The sequence below is a fragment of the Heterocephalus glaber genome, unplaced genomic scaffold, assembly GCF_053883595.1.
Source record: "Heterocephalus glaber isolate CG9 unplaced genomic scaffold, H.glaber_assembly_v1.0 deba00001446, whole genome shotgun sequence".
Lineage (NCBI taxonomy): Eukaryota > Metazoa > Chordata > Mammalia > Rodentia > Bathyergidae > Heterocephalus > Heterocephalus glaber.
This window is the reverse complement of record NW_028258298.1, coordinates 6,986,506-7,001,582: the sequence shown is the minus strand read 5'-3', so window position 1 is coordinate 7,001,582 and position 15,077 is coordinate 6,986,506. Positions and strand designations below refer to the sequence as shown.

The 15,077-nt window shown below is 48.2% G+C and overlaps 1 protein-coding gene across 4 annotated transcripts in view; it reads left to right on the top strand.

Moving 5' to 3' along the window:
- Kcnj5 (potassium inwardly rectifying channel subfamily J member 5) overlaps positions 1-10,972 on the top strand; it is a 29,971-nt gene extending 18,999 nt beyond the window's left edge. For 2 of the 4 annotated variants that reach the window (XM_004862616.3, XM_004862614.3), the window contains 3 exons: positions 2,274-2,328; positions 3,302-4,240; positions 7,508-10,972. In XM_004862616.3, the coding sequence (XP_004862673.1) occupies positions 3,304-4,240; positions 7,508-7,830 (1,260 nt within the window). In that variant the 5' untranslated portion in view covers positions 2,274-2,328; positions 3,302-3,303 and the 3' untranslated portion in view covers positions 7,831-10,972. The remainder of the gene's footprint in view (positions 1-2,273; positions 2,329-3,301; positions 4,241-7,507) is intronic. The other 2 variants (XM_004862615.3, XM_004862617.3) reach the window with 1 other exon arrangement.
- The last annotated feature ends 4,105 nt before the right edge of the window (positions 10,973-15,077 follow it).

Genomic DNA, 15,077 nt, shown 5'->3' with positions numbered 1-15,077 from the left:
GCTTGCTGAATGAATGTGTAATTAATAGAATGGTTCATGAAAATCTGATTAAAGAAAGCCATCTCCACTGTCTTTGAAAACCTGTTTGGCTTGATGGGCACTGGATGTCTTAGGGTGGGCATGTTGCTAACCCTGCAAAGAAATTTGGATAGTAAAGGCTCTGTTCCAATTAGCTCAGTATATGCCCCGCAAGTTGCCCTGGTGTTAGGTGTTCAGTGTAGATGCTCCTTGCCTCTCTTTCTTCATCTTCAAAATAGGGCTAATTGAACATTGCGTTAAGTTTAAATTCAAAGAGAGTTCATAAATATGTTGATCCAATAAATATATATAATCTTCTTTGAACATTGCATTAAGTTTAAATTCAGGGAGAGTTCATAAATAATCTAATAAATATATACTCTAATATATATATGACAAGGATATATTCTGAAAAATGCAAATTAGTTGATTTTGTTGCTATGAAAACATCAAACACAATGGAGCAGCAGTTAAGATGGCTACAGTATCACTAGATGCTGTAATTTTATGGGATCACCATTGTAATGTATTGATTAAAATGTCATTATTTGGCCCATGACTATGTACACTTAGGCTTACATTTATGCATCTAAAAATATATTTTTTCCATGGATCAATGAAGAAACAAAGAATATTATCAGAGATTTATAGAAGAAGAAACGGAAGCCCAGCAAGTTAAAGTTAGTTTTTTGTGGACCACAGAGCAAGTTTGTTGGACCTGAGCGAGAATCTGACTGTTGCCCTGGGCCAAGGGAGGACTCACTTCTGTTCATGATCCCAGTACACAGGGAGAATGTATACCAATCTCAGATCAGAAGTAAATGCCCTTTTCCTGTCTTCCAGACACAAAAAGTTTCCAGACCTGGGTGGAGGTGTCCTAGAAAACATCTTTCTGTTTCTAGTACAGCACATGGGCTTCTCCTACAAGAACATATGAGAGTATGTTTAAAAATACAAAAGGAAACAGTGCAGAAAATCAGCAGAAAGCTGTTCTCTTGCAAGAGCTGAAAGAAGGATAATGCTTTCCCCAATGCCCTGGCCCATGACTCACTCACACACTGCACTGGCGCAACCCAGCCCCGATGGCTGGGAGCCCAGGCAGCCCTATCACAGCCCGGTTTGAGTCCCAGTTGCTGAGGTTCCCAGGTACACACAGGGCCTCAGGCTCAGCAGCATACCCCACATGTCTAAGCATCTCTGATGGGGTTTGCAATGCAAAGACTCCTATCCAGAGGCAGAACAAAATGTCACTTGGGACTCTGCAAAGAAACCTGAGCCTTCCCCTCCTTGTTTCATTTATCTTTGTAATAGCCACATGGGGCCAGAGAGCAGGTGTCTGTGCAGAATGGGAAATGGCTGATGGATGTCTGAGACAAACAGGCCTTCATATGACTCTTCACTATGACACTTTAAAGGTTACCTTGAAATTGCCGCAAGCACCCAGGCATCAAAGGAAAAAGTCTGTCAGGCCTATCTGACCTCCCAGGATGGGTAAAATGGCCTTGGTTTGACAATGAAGGTTGGCTCGGTGAGGTACAGAACATTCACCAGGTTGTTCTATCAGGTGGTCTTTTTGTGGGTGTTCTGCCCAGCTAAACTTACAACTGGAATAGCCCCAAAAGTGGTGGCACAGGAGTTCCCACAAGGGCCTGCCCCCAAACTACCCCAAGAAGGGGCTGGCTGGGGTTACAAAGGAGTATTAATACCAGAATGATCAGTCCAAAGCATTTCTGGGGGAACTTAACATCCAGAGGGATGCAGCAGTCCTTGTAATAAGTGGTGAGGAGAGGCGGATCTACCCAGGCAGGGCCACGGGGAGGGGCAGGGTTGGGATGGCGAGCTACATGGGCTAGGAAACTTGGCTTAAGACCAACGCTAGTTAAGCCCTCAGGCTCAAGTCAGATAAACCTAGTGCCAAACTTTACCACATGTCTGAAAAATGGACACATAATAACTACCTGTGTAATAGCTTTATAGTAGGCATAAATGAGCTAATGATTGTAAATTTCTTAGCGCAATTCCTGACTCTTGAGGCTAAGAAATTCAGTTGTTCTTATTACAGAGATTTTCATGGTTTTATTTAACTCCATCAGAGTTTTAAAGCATTTTAAATGGGTTTGGGTAGAACATCAGACAAAAAGAGTATCTCAGGTGTCTGGGTATCTCTTTGAAGTGTGGCAAGTCCTTAACACATCTGTTTACAGTCCTTTTAAAAGCCTGGAGACATGAACATCCTGATCATTTCAATTTCTTAGGGAATACTGAATCAAAAATATTAAGAGAGGATCTACCCAGCAATTTGTCATTTTGGTAAGTGGCCACAGACTCCCCACTCAGACAGTGAGAGCCACCACTTGGCGAATCAGACATACACTACCTTTCTTTGTGTCTGCTACTAAAAACTCCCAGATGAAAGGAAGGGAGATGAACAGGTATAAAAGAAAAAGCATAAGATTTGCTCCAGGAAAGCAAGAATCTAAATATCATCTCTACCAGTGTTTGTTTGTTCATTTGGTGGCCTGGGTGTCAATTACCATTGCAGGCTCCTACTTCCTTATTCATTCATTCATTTAGTAAGTATTGTGAGTACATAGCACACACCAGGCTATTTTCTAGGTGCTTGGAACATACCAGGGAACAAAACAGGCACAAAGTTATGCCCTTGTGAGACCAAGGCATGGTGCAATGTGCCCCGTACTCTGGGAGGCTGGGCAGGAGTGTCACAAGTTGGAGCCCAAGTTAGCAAGACCCTGTCTCAAAAACAATTTTTAAAGGGGGGAAGGGCTGCTGGCGATGTAGGCCAGTGCAAAGGTGCTGGGTTCAATCTCTATTAATGAAAAAGAAAAGCACTGAGGAGCTTACATTCCCACTGGAGGAGAGAGACTATTAGAAAGCAAAGCAATACATAGGCACACAGTTTATAACAAGGATTACAGTCTTTAACTCCACAGGTTATTGTGATTAAATACTGTACCTAGAATGTAGCAGGCATGTAATATATGGTTATAATGACTATTTTTAAAATTGCTCCCAAATACCTTTAAATACTTCCTATGTGGTTTGCCCAGAAGCACTATTCAATTATTCACTAAACAGGAATCTGTGGGAGGCATCAGGGACACAAAAGAGTCCTAGAAGAGCACAGGGTCCCGGCCTTGTGAACTTCCCAGTCCAGGCCGCTGCTCCCCAAAGCGGAGGCCCTCGAAAGCCTTCAGTCTCGTGTCTCTGTGAGTCCCTGCGGTTCCCCACTCATGATGATGTCTCTTAACCCAATGCATCCCAGCCATGGCTGGCGATTCTAGGAACGCTATGAACCAGGACATGGAGATTGGAGTGACGCCCCGGGACCCCAAGAAGATCCCCAAACAGGCCCGCGACGACACGCCCCTGGCCACGGACCGCACACGCCTGCTGGCCGAGGGCAAGAAGCCGCGCCAGCGCTATATGGAAAAGAGTGGCAAGTGCAACGTGCACCACGGCAACGTGCAGGAAACCTACCGCTACCTGAGCGACCTCTTCACTACACTGGTGGACCTCAAATGGCGCTTCAACCTGCTCGTCTTCACCATGGTCTACACCATCACTTGGCTGTTTTTTGGCTTCATTTGGTGGCTCATTGCTTACATCCGGGGCGATCTGGACCACGTGGGCGACCACGAATGGATCCCTTGTGTGGAAAACCTCAGCGGCTTTGTGTCTGCTTTCCTGTTCTCCATTGAGACCGAAACGACCATCGGGTACGGCTTCAGGGTCATTACGGAGAAGTGTCCGGAGGGCATCGTCCTCCTCCTGGTGCAGGCCATCCTGGGCTCCATCGTCAACGCCTTCATGGTGGGCTGCATGTTTGTCAAGATTAGCCAGCCCAAGAAGAGGGCAGAGACGCTCATGTTCTCCAACCACGCCGTCATCTCCATGCGGGACGAGAAGCTGTGCCTCATGTTCCGGGTGGGAGACCTCCGCAACTCACACATCGTGGAGGCCTCCATCCGTGCCAAGCTCATCAAGTCGCGGCAAACCAAAGAGGGCGAGTTCATCCCCCTGAACCAGACGGACATTAACGTGGGCTTTGACACTGGGGACGACCGTCTCTTCCTGGTGTCCCCGCTCATTATTTCCCACGAGATCAATGAGAAGAGCCCTTTCTGGGAGATGTCTCGGGCCCAGCTGCACCAGGAAGAGTTCGAAGTGGTGGTCATTCTAGAAGGGATGGTGGAAGCCACAGGTAAGACCTTTTATTTACCTCAGCCACAGGATCCCCTTACCCTCCCAGGAGCTTCACCCACAGCACCTCTAAGAGGCGGACTGGGAGAACCTTGAAATGGTACAAGCAGCAGCCCATCCCTGGTTGTGATCCGAGGGTCCTGTTACTCAAGATCAAGGAGTAGCAACAGCTAAACTAGATGAAGCTCCAACTTCCAGGCCTGGCTCTACACTTTAAACATAAGTCCTATCATTTGGTGCCCTCCTGCACCACTGTAAAATAGTGTTCAATAAGAAACAGAGGCACAGACGCAGCAAGTGCTACTGAGTCTAGAGCCAGCATGCCGATGAAGCCCAAATGTGGCATTCGTTTCCAACAGGCCACAGCAGCCCCCATCCCGGGACAGGTGTCAGCTGACTTTGGGAAACCTGGGAGGACACAAAGGTGAGCTGGTTTTGTAGAGCAGGACTTCACCATATCTGTACACACTGTGAATCTCATCACCAGGAAAGGGGCCAGCATTTTCTAAACTCAAGGTGATTCGCACAGTCCTTCTTTAAGGGACACCTATGGCCCACACTGGCAGAGGGGTTCTTCCCGTGCATTCCTGTCTGAAGCAGCCAGCCTCTCACTCAGCTTCCCTCCTGATGGTTGGCTCAGGAAACCAAGGTGTGCAAGGCCTTTTCCTTACAGGAAACAGCACATCCAAGTTGACCCAAGCACATCCACATACGCCCAGGAAGATGCCCACTTTGTGGCCAGCCTGGCCTCCTGCTGCTCGGCTACCAACTCTCACAGGCAGCGGAAGCCGGGAGCCTCCATTCCTCAGCCACACGCCCCGGGTAGATCTCTCTCCAAGGAGCTCAGGGCCCAAGGGTGCCGAACTCTCCTGCAAGCACAGACCCAGCCCTTCATCATGTCATGGGGCCCACTTCCTAGGCAAGGGGACCCACCAGCAAACTGTTGCACCCTGCTTCTTATTGCCTTTCTTCCTTTCCCTTTTTCTCATCCAGCAGACTGAGCAGCAGGCCAGACCTTACCAATGGCTTATCAGAAACCCACCCATGCTCAGAATGTGGCACATTCTTTTTTTCTAATTTTTGCAGACAACATCAGTCTGGCTTCAGTCCTGTACTATAGATATGGGGGCTGAGCCTCAAAAGAATCCTTCAGATCCTGACTGTTCACACTCAGGCCCTTCACTTACAAATCTAGGGCTTTTTCTGGCATAACACACTGGCCCCCAAAATGTCAAGTGCCTGTTACAAAGGTGGCCAACCACACTACCTAGACTTTGAAGCTGGTTCCTGGGTGGGGGACTCAGCCTCTCCACGCACGTTCCCTTTTCAGAGCTACTGGAGCTGGCCAGGGGAGTGCCATGGGGCTCTAGAGACTGTGCGAGAGGGGGCTGCTTGGCCATCTGCTGGGGGCTGGAGCCTGACCAGGCAGCATATGGTGGCAGCTGCAGGGGCCCCTGGGGCTGAGGACAGTCAGGATGCAGGAAGCTGCCTCCTGCTGAGCGGAGGGCTTGTGGGTCACCTTGCCCTTGGTGAGAATCAGAATCAGAGTACAGGCTGTTTCTGGGGAAGAGTTCCTCTCCAGTCACAAAGGAGGGATCAGGTCAGAGACATGAAGGCAAAGAAGAAAGCCATGCCTTACCTTTCTCCAGACATGCAGCAGACTCAGACCCATGGCCCTGCTGGCTCCTCCCCTCACATTTCCCTCAAGGCGCACACTAAGCTGTCTGAACTGCTTGACCTCCCCTCCCACAAGCTGGGCCTCCTTGTTTTGCTTAGTGTAGGGACAGCCATGGAGATCAGGGACAGAGACCTCCTGCCTAGATCTGTTCTGACCCCAATCACTTGAATTGTCTGGTTGTCAAGCTCTCAGACCCAAGCTTAGGTGTGAATTCAGGGCTAGTTTTGAACAGCACCGCTCTGCCACAGCCTGTACCTGAGTAATTTGGGCAGGTGGATTGAGTTGTTGGCAAAATGAGGCAAATCAACCTCATGGGGTCGTTGGGAGGATTAAATGACTAAATAAGGCAATACAGGTAAAGCACAGGGCCAGACACAACACAAGGAGAGTCCTTGCAAATGTATTGACAGTGACAGAATCTCAAGCAACCAGGGACACAGAACTCTAGTGACAGCAAAGCCTGTGTTGTGTCACTAGAGGACGGACAGGAAGAAGAGAAGGAAGAGGCCAAGAGGGCTGCCCCAAAGGCCCCTGTGGAGGTTCTGCCAACTGCAGGGCTGGGAACCTGCAGCCATCTAACCTTGGGCCAGGTGGTCAGTGCCTAGTTTGTGTCCCTGCACCTCTGCTGAGGCAGGATGTGGCAGGGATGGGTGAGAGACTGGGCCTACCGAGGCATCCCTTGAGAGAGGAGAACAGGCCACAAGCTGCCTGTATCTGGGGCTCTGGGGTATGCAGTCCCTGGGCCACAGATGGGTGGGACACAGCCTTTGGCCTGGGTTTGGTTTGTGTGACACCCTTCCCAGAGAAGGCCCAAGGTGGACAGGTGGAGAAAACTTCTCCTTCAGTGTCCAATCAGTACCTTCCTTGGACAGACTAAATAGGAAGCTGCTTTCCTGTGAACCTAAGCACAAAGGTTGCCTCATACATAAACAAAGCTGCCTTCCCTCTCAGAAGAGAAAGCAACACCTAAAAATAACACAAGCATAGCATGGGCTATGTGGGGCAGGAATATAGGCATTGGAATGTCCCAGATCAAAAAAGCCAAGCTCTGTGTGTGTGTGAGTGTGTGTGTGTGTGTGTGTGTGTGTGTATTTTCCCTCTCCAGTGTGTGTGGTTGTGTGTATGCATGGGTGTGGGTGTGTGTATTAGTGAATGTATGGGTGGGCTTGTGTGTCTTTGTATGTTCCTGAATGTACAGGCTTTTGTCCATATCTGTCTACCTGAAAAAATCCTGATATGTTCTAAATGCCTATCAGCTCCTCTTTGTTCCCTTGCTCATTAATTTATCTTTAAGTTTTCTTCCTACCTCTTCCTGTCCCAGTCTTCTAGATCTGAATGCTGTTCTCAGGAACCATGTTATTGCCTCTAATGCTGTTTGCTCAGGTTTGTAAGAATGTACTCCAGAGTCTTGCGTGCATTTCTAATTTTATGCCCTCACCATATCTGAGCTCCTTCACATCAAAAATGATGTCTTATTCAGATTTACTCCTGAGATGTTTAGCACAAAGTAGATGTTCAAGAAATACTGGGTATATAGATGGATGAATGGATGGATGGTTGCACCTTAATGCATGTGGTTTGTTTCCCCAGGCATGACTTGCCAAGCACGAAGCTCTTACATGGACACAGAGGTTCTCTGGGGCCACCGATTTACTCCAGTCCTCACCCTGGAAAAGGGTTTCTATGAAGTGGACTACAACACCTTCCATGACACCTATGAGACCAACACACCCAGCTGCTGTGCCAAGGAGCTGGCAGAAATGAAGCGGGAAGGCCGGCTCCTCCAGTACCTGCCCAGCCCTCCCTTGCCCGGGGGTTGTGCTGAGACAGGGCAGGATGTGGAAGTTGAGCAGGATGAAGAGGATGAGCCTGATGGACTGAATGGGTCCTGGAAGACCAGGGGCTCAGTCTGAGGACTGTATGCTCTCCACAGCCTCCTTCACTAGCTTCCCTGAACACAGGTACTGCAGAGCCCAGAAAGGGTAGGGGAATTAGCTGCAGTTGTATTTGGAGGCATGGGAGCTGTCAAGGACTTGTGGGATGGAACCACATATCTAGCCCTCACAGCTTACAGCTTATGGCTTCCTCAAGCAAGTGGCCTCCCATCTGGTCCCTGGGCAGTGCTACCTCATCTCCCAGCACTGGCTCAGGGACAGACCAGGATGGAGTTCCCACAGTGAAAATCACAGGGTGGCATCTCTCTTCGTTCTGCCTGCTGGCCTCAGGTCACTTCCCTCCCTGGGTTTCACAGTCCTTTCCAGGGCTGACACCTAGAGAGGGCTGTCGGCCCGTCCCCCGCTCCTCCTATCCTGAGGGCACTGTGAGTTCAGTGGAGAGTGGCTGATGGGTGTTCAGACACACCTCTGGTGTGAGGACAAGCTCATAGCACCCTGGTGGGTTAGGTGTCTGAGTCATGGAGGCACTCCATCCCTTTTAAATAGGGGGCCAAGAGCCCTGTTCCTCTCTTATTATCTGCCAAGTTTGTGTGTTTCTCCTCTACTGTGTTCTGTGTGTGCACTGTGACCTACTGGGTAACTGGCCTCATTCGCATGAACCTGGACCACTGACCACCTCTTGAGGACATTCGTGGTGGCCATAACAACCACTCCCACTCACACTGTGCCCTTCACCTTCCTCCAAGGAAGAACCTCAGCAGCTGGGTTCTTGTATGCCTTTTTTGGCCCAAGAACCTCAAAGTGCTTCTAATCATCACTGTAGTTTCTTTCACAATCTCAGACAGTCTGTGATATGATCCTGGGATGAAGCTGGGTTTCAGAGATCCAGAAGAGCCAGCTGGTACTGAGAGAGGCAGAGAGGAAAGGGAAGCAGAGAGAAAGAAAAGCAACAAAAAGTGTAAAATAAGCATCTACCCAACTTGTTACCCAGACACTCTGTGAACTCGAGGCCTGATATACCTTGGCCTTCAAGGGAAGAAATAGGATGTGAAGCGGAAGTGACAGGTGGCTGTAAAGGCAGCCTCCTCATCAAGCCCCGAACTTTCAAACGGGTGCAGAGACTCTGGCAGCCAGGGCCAGGGAGGATAGGGACAGGGCTGCCTCTCCGCACTCAGGAAACAGAAAGCTGAGGAAGCAGCGGGGAGCACTGCAGAAGGGAGTGAATGTTATGAGAAAAGGAGTAGAGAGGAGCCTTACCATGAACAGCTTCAGAGACTTTTCCATTCTGGAAGATGGGTAGTGCAGACTGTCAGGTCAGTGAAGCATGTGTTGAGAAAGGCAGGTTTGTGCTCAGTTTGCCCAGGCTTGGCAACAGGGTCCACTTGTTCCCAGGTGCAGAATTTTACAGGACCCCAGCACAGTGTCTCTGGCTCCCAACCGGCCTGTGAACGTGGAGCACTTTCCCTGGGAACCACGCTGAAATGGATAAAGGCAGAAGAAGGGAAGAACTTGCAGAGCTCAGGCCCAGTCCCCCTCAGTCCGGCTTTCTAAGTTCTAGGGCTAGTGAGAAGAAAGTGGCGTAGATTAGGAACCCCACCTTGTGGGCTGCTCACACTGTGGCACTGGGGGTGGGGGTGGGGTTCCTCATTCTTGGCACCTTTGCTGGCTTTTGAGAGGTGGGCTAGGACAGTGGTGGGCAGGCAAGCATCTTCCTGTCAAGGGCAGGGTGCTGGGTGGTGGTTGCTGGAACCTGTATTTGGTGGAGCAGGTCTTGCAGTAAATGCAGAATGGGCTGCAGTTCCCACCAAAAGAAACAGAAACAGCCAGCTGACTCCACCCCTGTGGGTGAGCTGCATGCAGAGTCTAGGGGAGGGGCCTATCACTGAGCCTGGATGCCTGTTGAGGGGAGAGGCTGCCACTGAACTCCCCAGTGGAACTGGCACTCCCCCGGCTCTCCAGATCCCAGCCCTATACATAGGACTCTTCCCACATCCCCGAGTCAGATGCCTGTTGGATGTGAAGATTCTTATGCAGGACTGGTTAGTGCCCTCAGGACCCAGCCCACATAGCCAGACAAGGGTGGGCAGCCACAGAGGAAGCTGGTTTGTGGCTGGACAGTGACCTGGCTCCTGTTTCATATCTGCCTCCATTTACAGTTCTGACATACCCCCCAATTGGCCAAATGAGTTTCTCTCTAGTTCTCTACTTCTTTGTCAGGGCCTCTATAAGCCAGGGCCAAGTCTCACCTCTCCACCGGCTGTAGAAGCTGTCAAAGACAAGGGGATCAATATGACCCTATCCTAAATCTCCCCAATAGGCCAGAGCTATGTTCACTGGAATTGGTGAAATACTAATCCCAATGTGCTCCTTCTGGTTTCCATCATGGCAACCTAAATGTAAGAGGACTGTCTTTCATATCCCAAGGAACTAAAGTTTGAAATTTTCTTCAAATCATTTTCTGGACATTATTAAATAAACATAGACTTATTAAATACAAAGTCTGATGATGGCCAGGATTTCAGTGGATCACTTCCAAATTACTGCTCCTCATGCAAGCCACTTGTAGTTCATGGCCTTTCTTACCTGGCTCTGAGCCCACATCGCCACTGATAGGAGATAGAGAACTGAACCAGGCCTTAAGGTAGTGTCACTGGTGACTCCCTCAGCCCTCAGCATCTGCAGAATCCCAAAGTGATAGCTCACCTGTTAGACCCTGACCATCTAAAGAGAGGAATTCCTCCCTTAATCCCCATGTTCTTCCTCTCTGGAGACATCTATAAGGGACAAGTCCAAGGCAACTCAGAAGCAGATAAGCTCCCACTGGTACTGTCTTCTCTTTCACCATGTTGACACCACTATCCACAGGATCCCACTCCCAAGCCAGGGCAGAAAAGGCTTCGCCCACCCTTTGTCCTTCAGATGCTGCTGCCACTTGCCTCCTACACAAATAGGGAAGCGTATGAAGCCCTGGCTCCATCCAGCATTTGACCTTGATGGAGGAGAAGAAGCCCTGTCTGTCTGTGCAGCACCTTCCCTGCTGGGCCCCCTCACTCACAGTCCTTACCCATGGCCTGCCTTTCAACTTGCCTCAACCTTACATCTTGTGTGAGGTCTCACCCACAGATACTTAAATCGCTTCTATTAAAGTTGCCAAAAAATCTGAAGTTGCCCTTTGTCTTCTATGTTCCAGAAACGTCTCTGTATGTGTACCATTGACTGAGGAGGACACTGGCCGAGGCTTACAGTTGGCTCTCAGAATGCTGCAGAGGACCTCAGTAACCCTTGTTACTAATAAGTCTGTAGGGGTTCAGAGAGGTTCCCTGGTTTGCTTAAGGCAGCAGATAAGAGGCAGGGCCTTGATGCCAACCACCTCCCAAGCAAACACGGTGGGGCCATCCTGCAGACACACTCCCTGGGGTCAGGCCATGGGGATAAAGAGAGTCGATCTCTCTCTGTGGCAGCCACAGATGTGTGTGCAGTGCTGTGCAGCTACAGGCCCCCACCCTCACCCAGCACTGTTCTCCCATGGCAGGACAATCGGGAAACACATTTTACTTCCTTCTTTTTTAAATTTTTATTTTTATTAGTACGTGTTTGCAGTACATTACAGGAAACACCTTTTCCTGATTCCCAGAGAACTGATGAGCTGTGAAAAGAGATTAGACAAGGAAGAATTGCTTTCCAGAAGAAGCCACTTACTCTTCGGGGCTTGATTTCTGCTAACAACATCTTCTTAAACTGCTGTGTCAAATCTTTCTCCTTGTGCAGGATTTGTCAATCCTTTTTTTTTGGTACCTGGGGATTGAACTCGGGTCCTTATGCTAGCAAGGTAGGCTGTATAACCACTGAGCTAAATCCCCGGCCCCATGTCAATCTTCTTATATATAAAAAAAAACAAAACACCATTACACTGCCAAAAATTCACCCAATAAAGTGGACCTGACTCTAGGGAACTCTCTCTTATTTAAAATAAACCACAAGTTTCCCCTTCAGATGCATTGCCAGTCTGAGCAAACTTGCCCTCCTCACTTTTGTTAATCTAAAAATGCTGGGCCGAGGATTTAGCTCAGTGGTTCTGCCGTCTGCCTCGCAAGCGCAAGGACCCGAGTTCGATCCCCGGTACCAAAAAAATAAAATAAAAATGCGATATCAACATCTAGTCTGACAATGAGGTGGGCATGTGGGCACGGGAGGGAAGGACAGACCCGGAGAGAGGCCGCTGCCGCAGGTGTTAGGGCTCAGCCTCCACAGCAAAAGCACAGTTCAAGATAGGAGCAAAGGCAGAGAATGCAAGCAGCCCATGTGGTTTGGCACACTGGACCATTCATTCTACCCCAAGCAACTTTCATCTGTTCTTTTTTTTTTTTTTTTTTAGTTCTTTTATTGGTATAGGTATATTTTAGGTATACAATTCATTTACATTTATCACTGGGTGCTTGTACCTGTACATGCTATATCTTGGTTCTTATTTTTTTTCCCCGTTACCTGTGCGCCCTTCACCCCCTCCACCCTTCCCTATTTACACAGACATCATTTCAATTTTTTTTCTTTTCTCATAGTTTTTCCTTTCCCTCTTTTCCTTTCTCCTTCCCCTCCCTTCACTCCTTTGTCTTTGGACCTTTTTTCCTATTTCAAATTATCAATTATTCATTTTAATCATTTTAACCCTTGTTTACACTTTCAGTTTCTCACACTAGAGAAACTATTCGGTATTTACACATGTGTGTCCTATTTATTTCACTTAAGAATATGGCCTCGATATGCATCCATTTAGTTATAAATGACTCTATTTTTTCATTCTTTAAGGCTGAGTAGTACTCCATTTTATTAAAAAACCACATTTTCTTTATCCAATTTCCAGTTGATGGGCACTTGGGCTGCTTCCAAGCTTTAGTTATTGCAAACTGTGCCGCTATGAACTTTCATCTGTTCTTTAATGTTAAATACTCAGAATCCACACCCCTTAAGTAATAAATCATTTAGAAATATCCACTTGTTTTGGGAAACTTTGAAAATATCCTCTATAGGGAGCTCTAATGTAACAGTCTATATTCATGGCACAAATTTAGAAAACGATACCACAACCAAACCAAGGGGAAAGAGTATGGGAAGCTGTGACAGCTAATATTGGCAAAGATTTCAGGACTCCTCAGGTGAGGACAGAGGCTTCTGTTGAAAATGTCCGTGTTAGTAGAGGACTGACCGTGGAAAGCACTTCTCCTGGGGCCACCTGCTGGCAGTATCTTGGAGTTCAGATACAAGTCTGTCAACTGGAGATCCCTCACTTACAGCACCTGGAATGAGAAAGCAACTCTCCAGGGCTTTGATTCAGCATGAGAAACAACATTGTAAGTTGGGGGTGGCAGTGTGGCCCTGCAGGGTGTGTGGGCTTTTCCCATGTCTGGTGCAGCAAAAGCATGCACCACCATGCTAACCACACTTGATCTTAGCCAAAAGGCTGAGAAGCAATCCTACCATGCTAATCAGACAGAAGCAAATCAGCACATGTCACCAGGGCCAAGTGCAGGCTCGGAGCTTCAGCCTCAGCAGTGGACAAGAGTGCCTGGTCACACTGAGTCTTCCGGTGGAGACCAAAGACAAGCAAGTTGTCCAGGAAGTTCTGGGAATAGCTGTAGGCTTCCCTGTGAGGACATCCCTTGCCTAGGGTTCAGGGTCAGAATGCTAGCATGGAGACACAGAAGGTCAGGTGGTCACATTTGCCAGTCACACCTAGATTGCAGTCTGAAGAAGGAGGACTATACACATCTATCTAATAACAAGCAAAACTTGAATGGGTACCCTTAGAAAACTCACCCTGGCCCAGACCTGCTCTGATTGTGCCAGTCAGAAGACCAACATTGATGTGCACATAAAATATGTCTCTTCGGACTCTATTAGACTCTAGCAGTAAGGCATATTGGCACATGTATGAAAAATAAATGTCTAGGAAGGCGCTTTGCAAATAGAAATGTTACTGATTTTCTCTAAGGACTATTTACTTTCACTCAGAAGCTGCTATTCAAATAACCTTGGCTCCTGTGCTGGAGACACACATCTTAAATCCCAGGGGAGAATTAATTGGGAATTCAGGTGCCTTCAAGTGCACTTCAAGCCTGTTCTTCTATGGAGTGGCAAAAGTATAAGCAGAGAGCCAGGGCTGAGTGAGATGCAGTTGCTGGTAAGAAATACTTGATATGCACATGCATTTAGGATCCTTCTGTGTACACACACCAGATATTACTCACATTCCAAATCGCCTCTTAAATAAGCACACCCATGCAAGAGGCTGCAGCCAGCCCTGTGTGACCTGAACATTCAAGGCAGTGATGTTTTCTCGCCTAACTGTGCCATTACTTGAGGAAGAGAGCAAGTTGGGCTGTTCAGGAATTTGATCACCATCTGTTCCTTTCCTGATGGAAATCTGCTGGCTCAGGTCCATGAGACAGCTGGGAAAGAAGGATAAGTGTTTGCTGAGCTGACTGCACCCTGACGGATGGAAGCTGCTGTTTCGGTTGCCAGGGTCATACCCACTTGGCCACTGCACTGGCAGAGCCCCCCACACCACCCCTTCAGCACCAGACTAGAATTCTCCACACCAATATGCCCCATCTCCAGGAATCCTCACAGCCTGGACATCACTCCAGTATCCAACTATCCCAACCACTCTCTCTGGGCTCTGCGGAGCTTTGCTAGGTATTCTGACAACCATTTCACTGTGGTACTTTGAAAACTATGCATCAGAAAACAGGCCTGGGCTGGGGCTAGAGCTCATAAGGCTCTGAGTTCCATCTCCATCACCAAAAAAGAAAACAAGAAAGAAGAAAGAAAAGAAACAGAAATGACTCCATATAATGCCCAAAGGTTCTCAGACTTTTTGTTGCTATAGTTTCCCTGTACATACCACCATTTCATAAATGTTTATTACGCATCTTCTGTGTTCCGGAAGCAGGAATAGGCACTGTGGATTCAGCAGTAATCAAGACAATCGTAGTCCAATGTGGCTGCTCTGACAAAATACTTCAAACCAGGTAATGCATAAACAATGGAAAGTTATTGCCTGTGGTTCTGAGTTCAAGGTCAAAACACCAACAGATTCAGTGTCTAGTAAGGGCTGGTTCCTCATAGATGGTAACTTCTACACATTCTCATGGGTAAGAAAGGGCAGACAGCCTCCCCCCGGCCCTTTTATGAGGGTACCAGTTCTATCCACAAGGCTTTCCCCTGGGTGACCTATTCACCTCCCCAAATTATCACCTCCTAATACC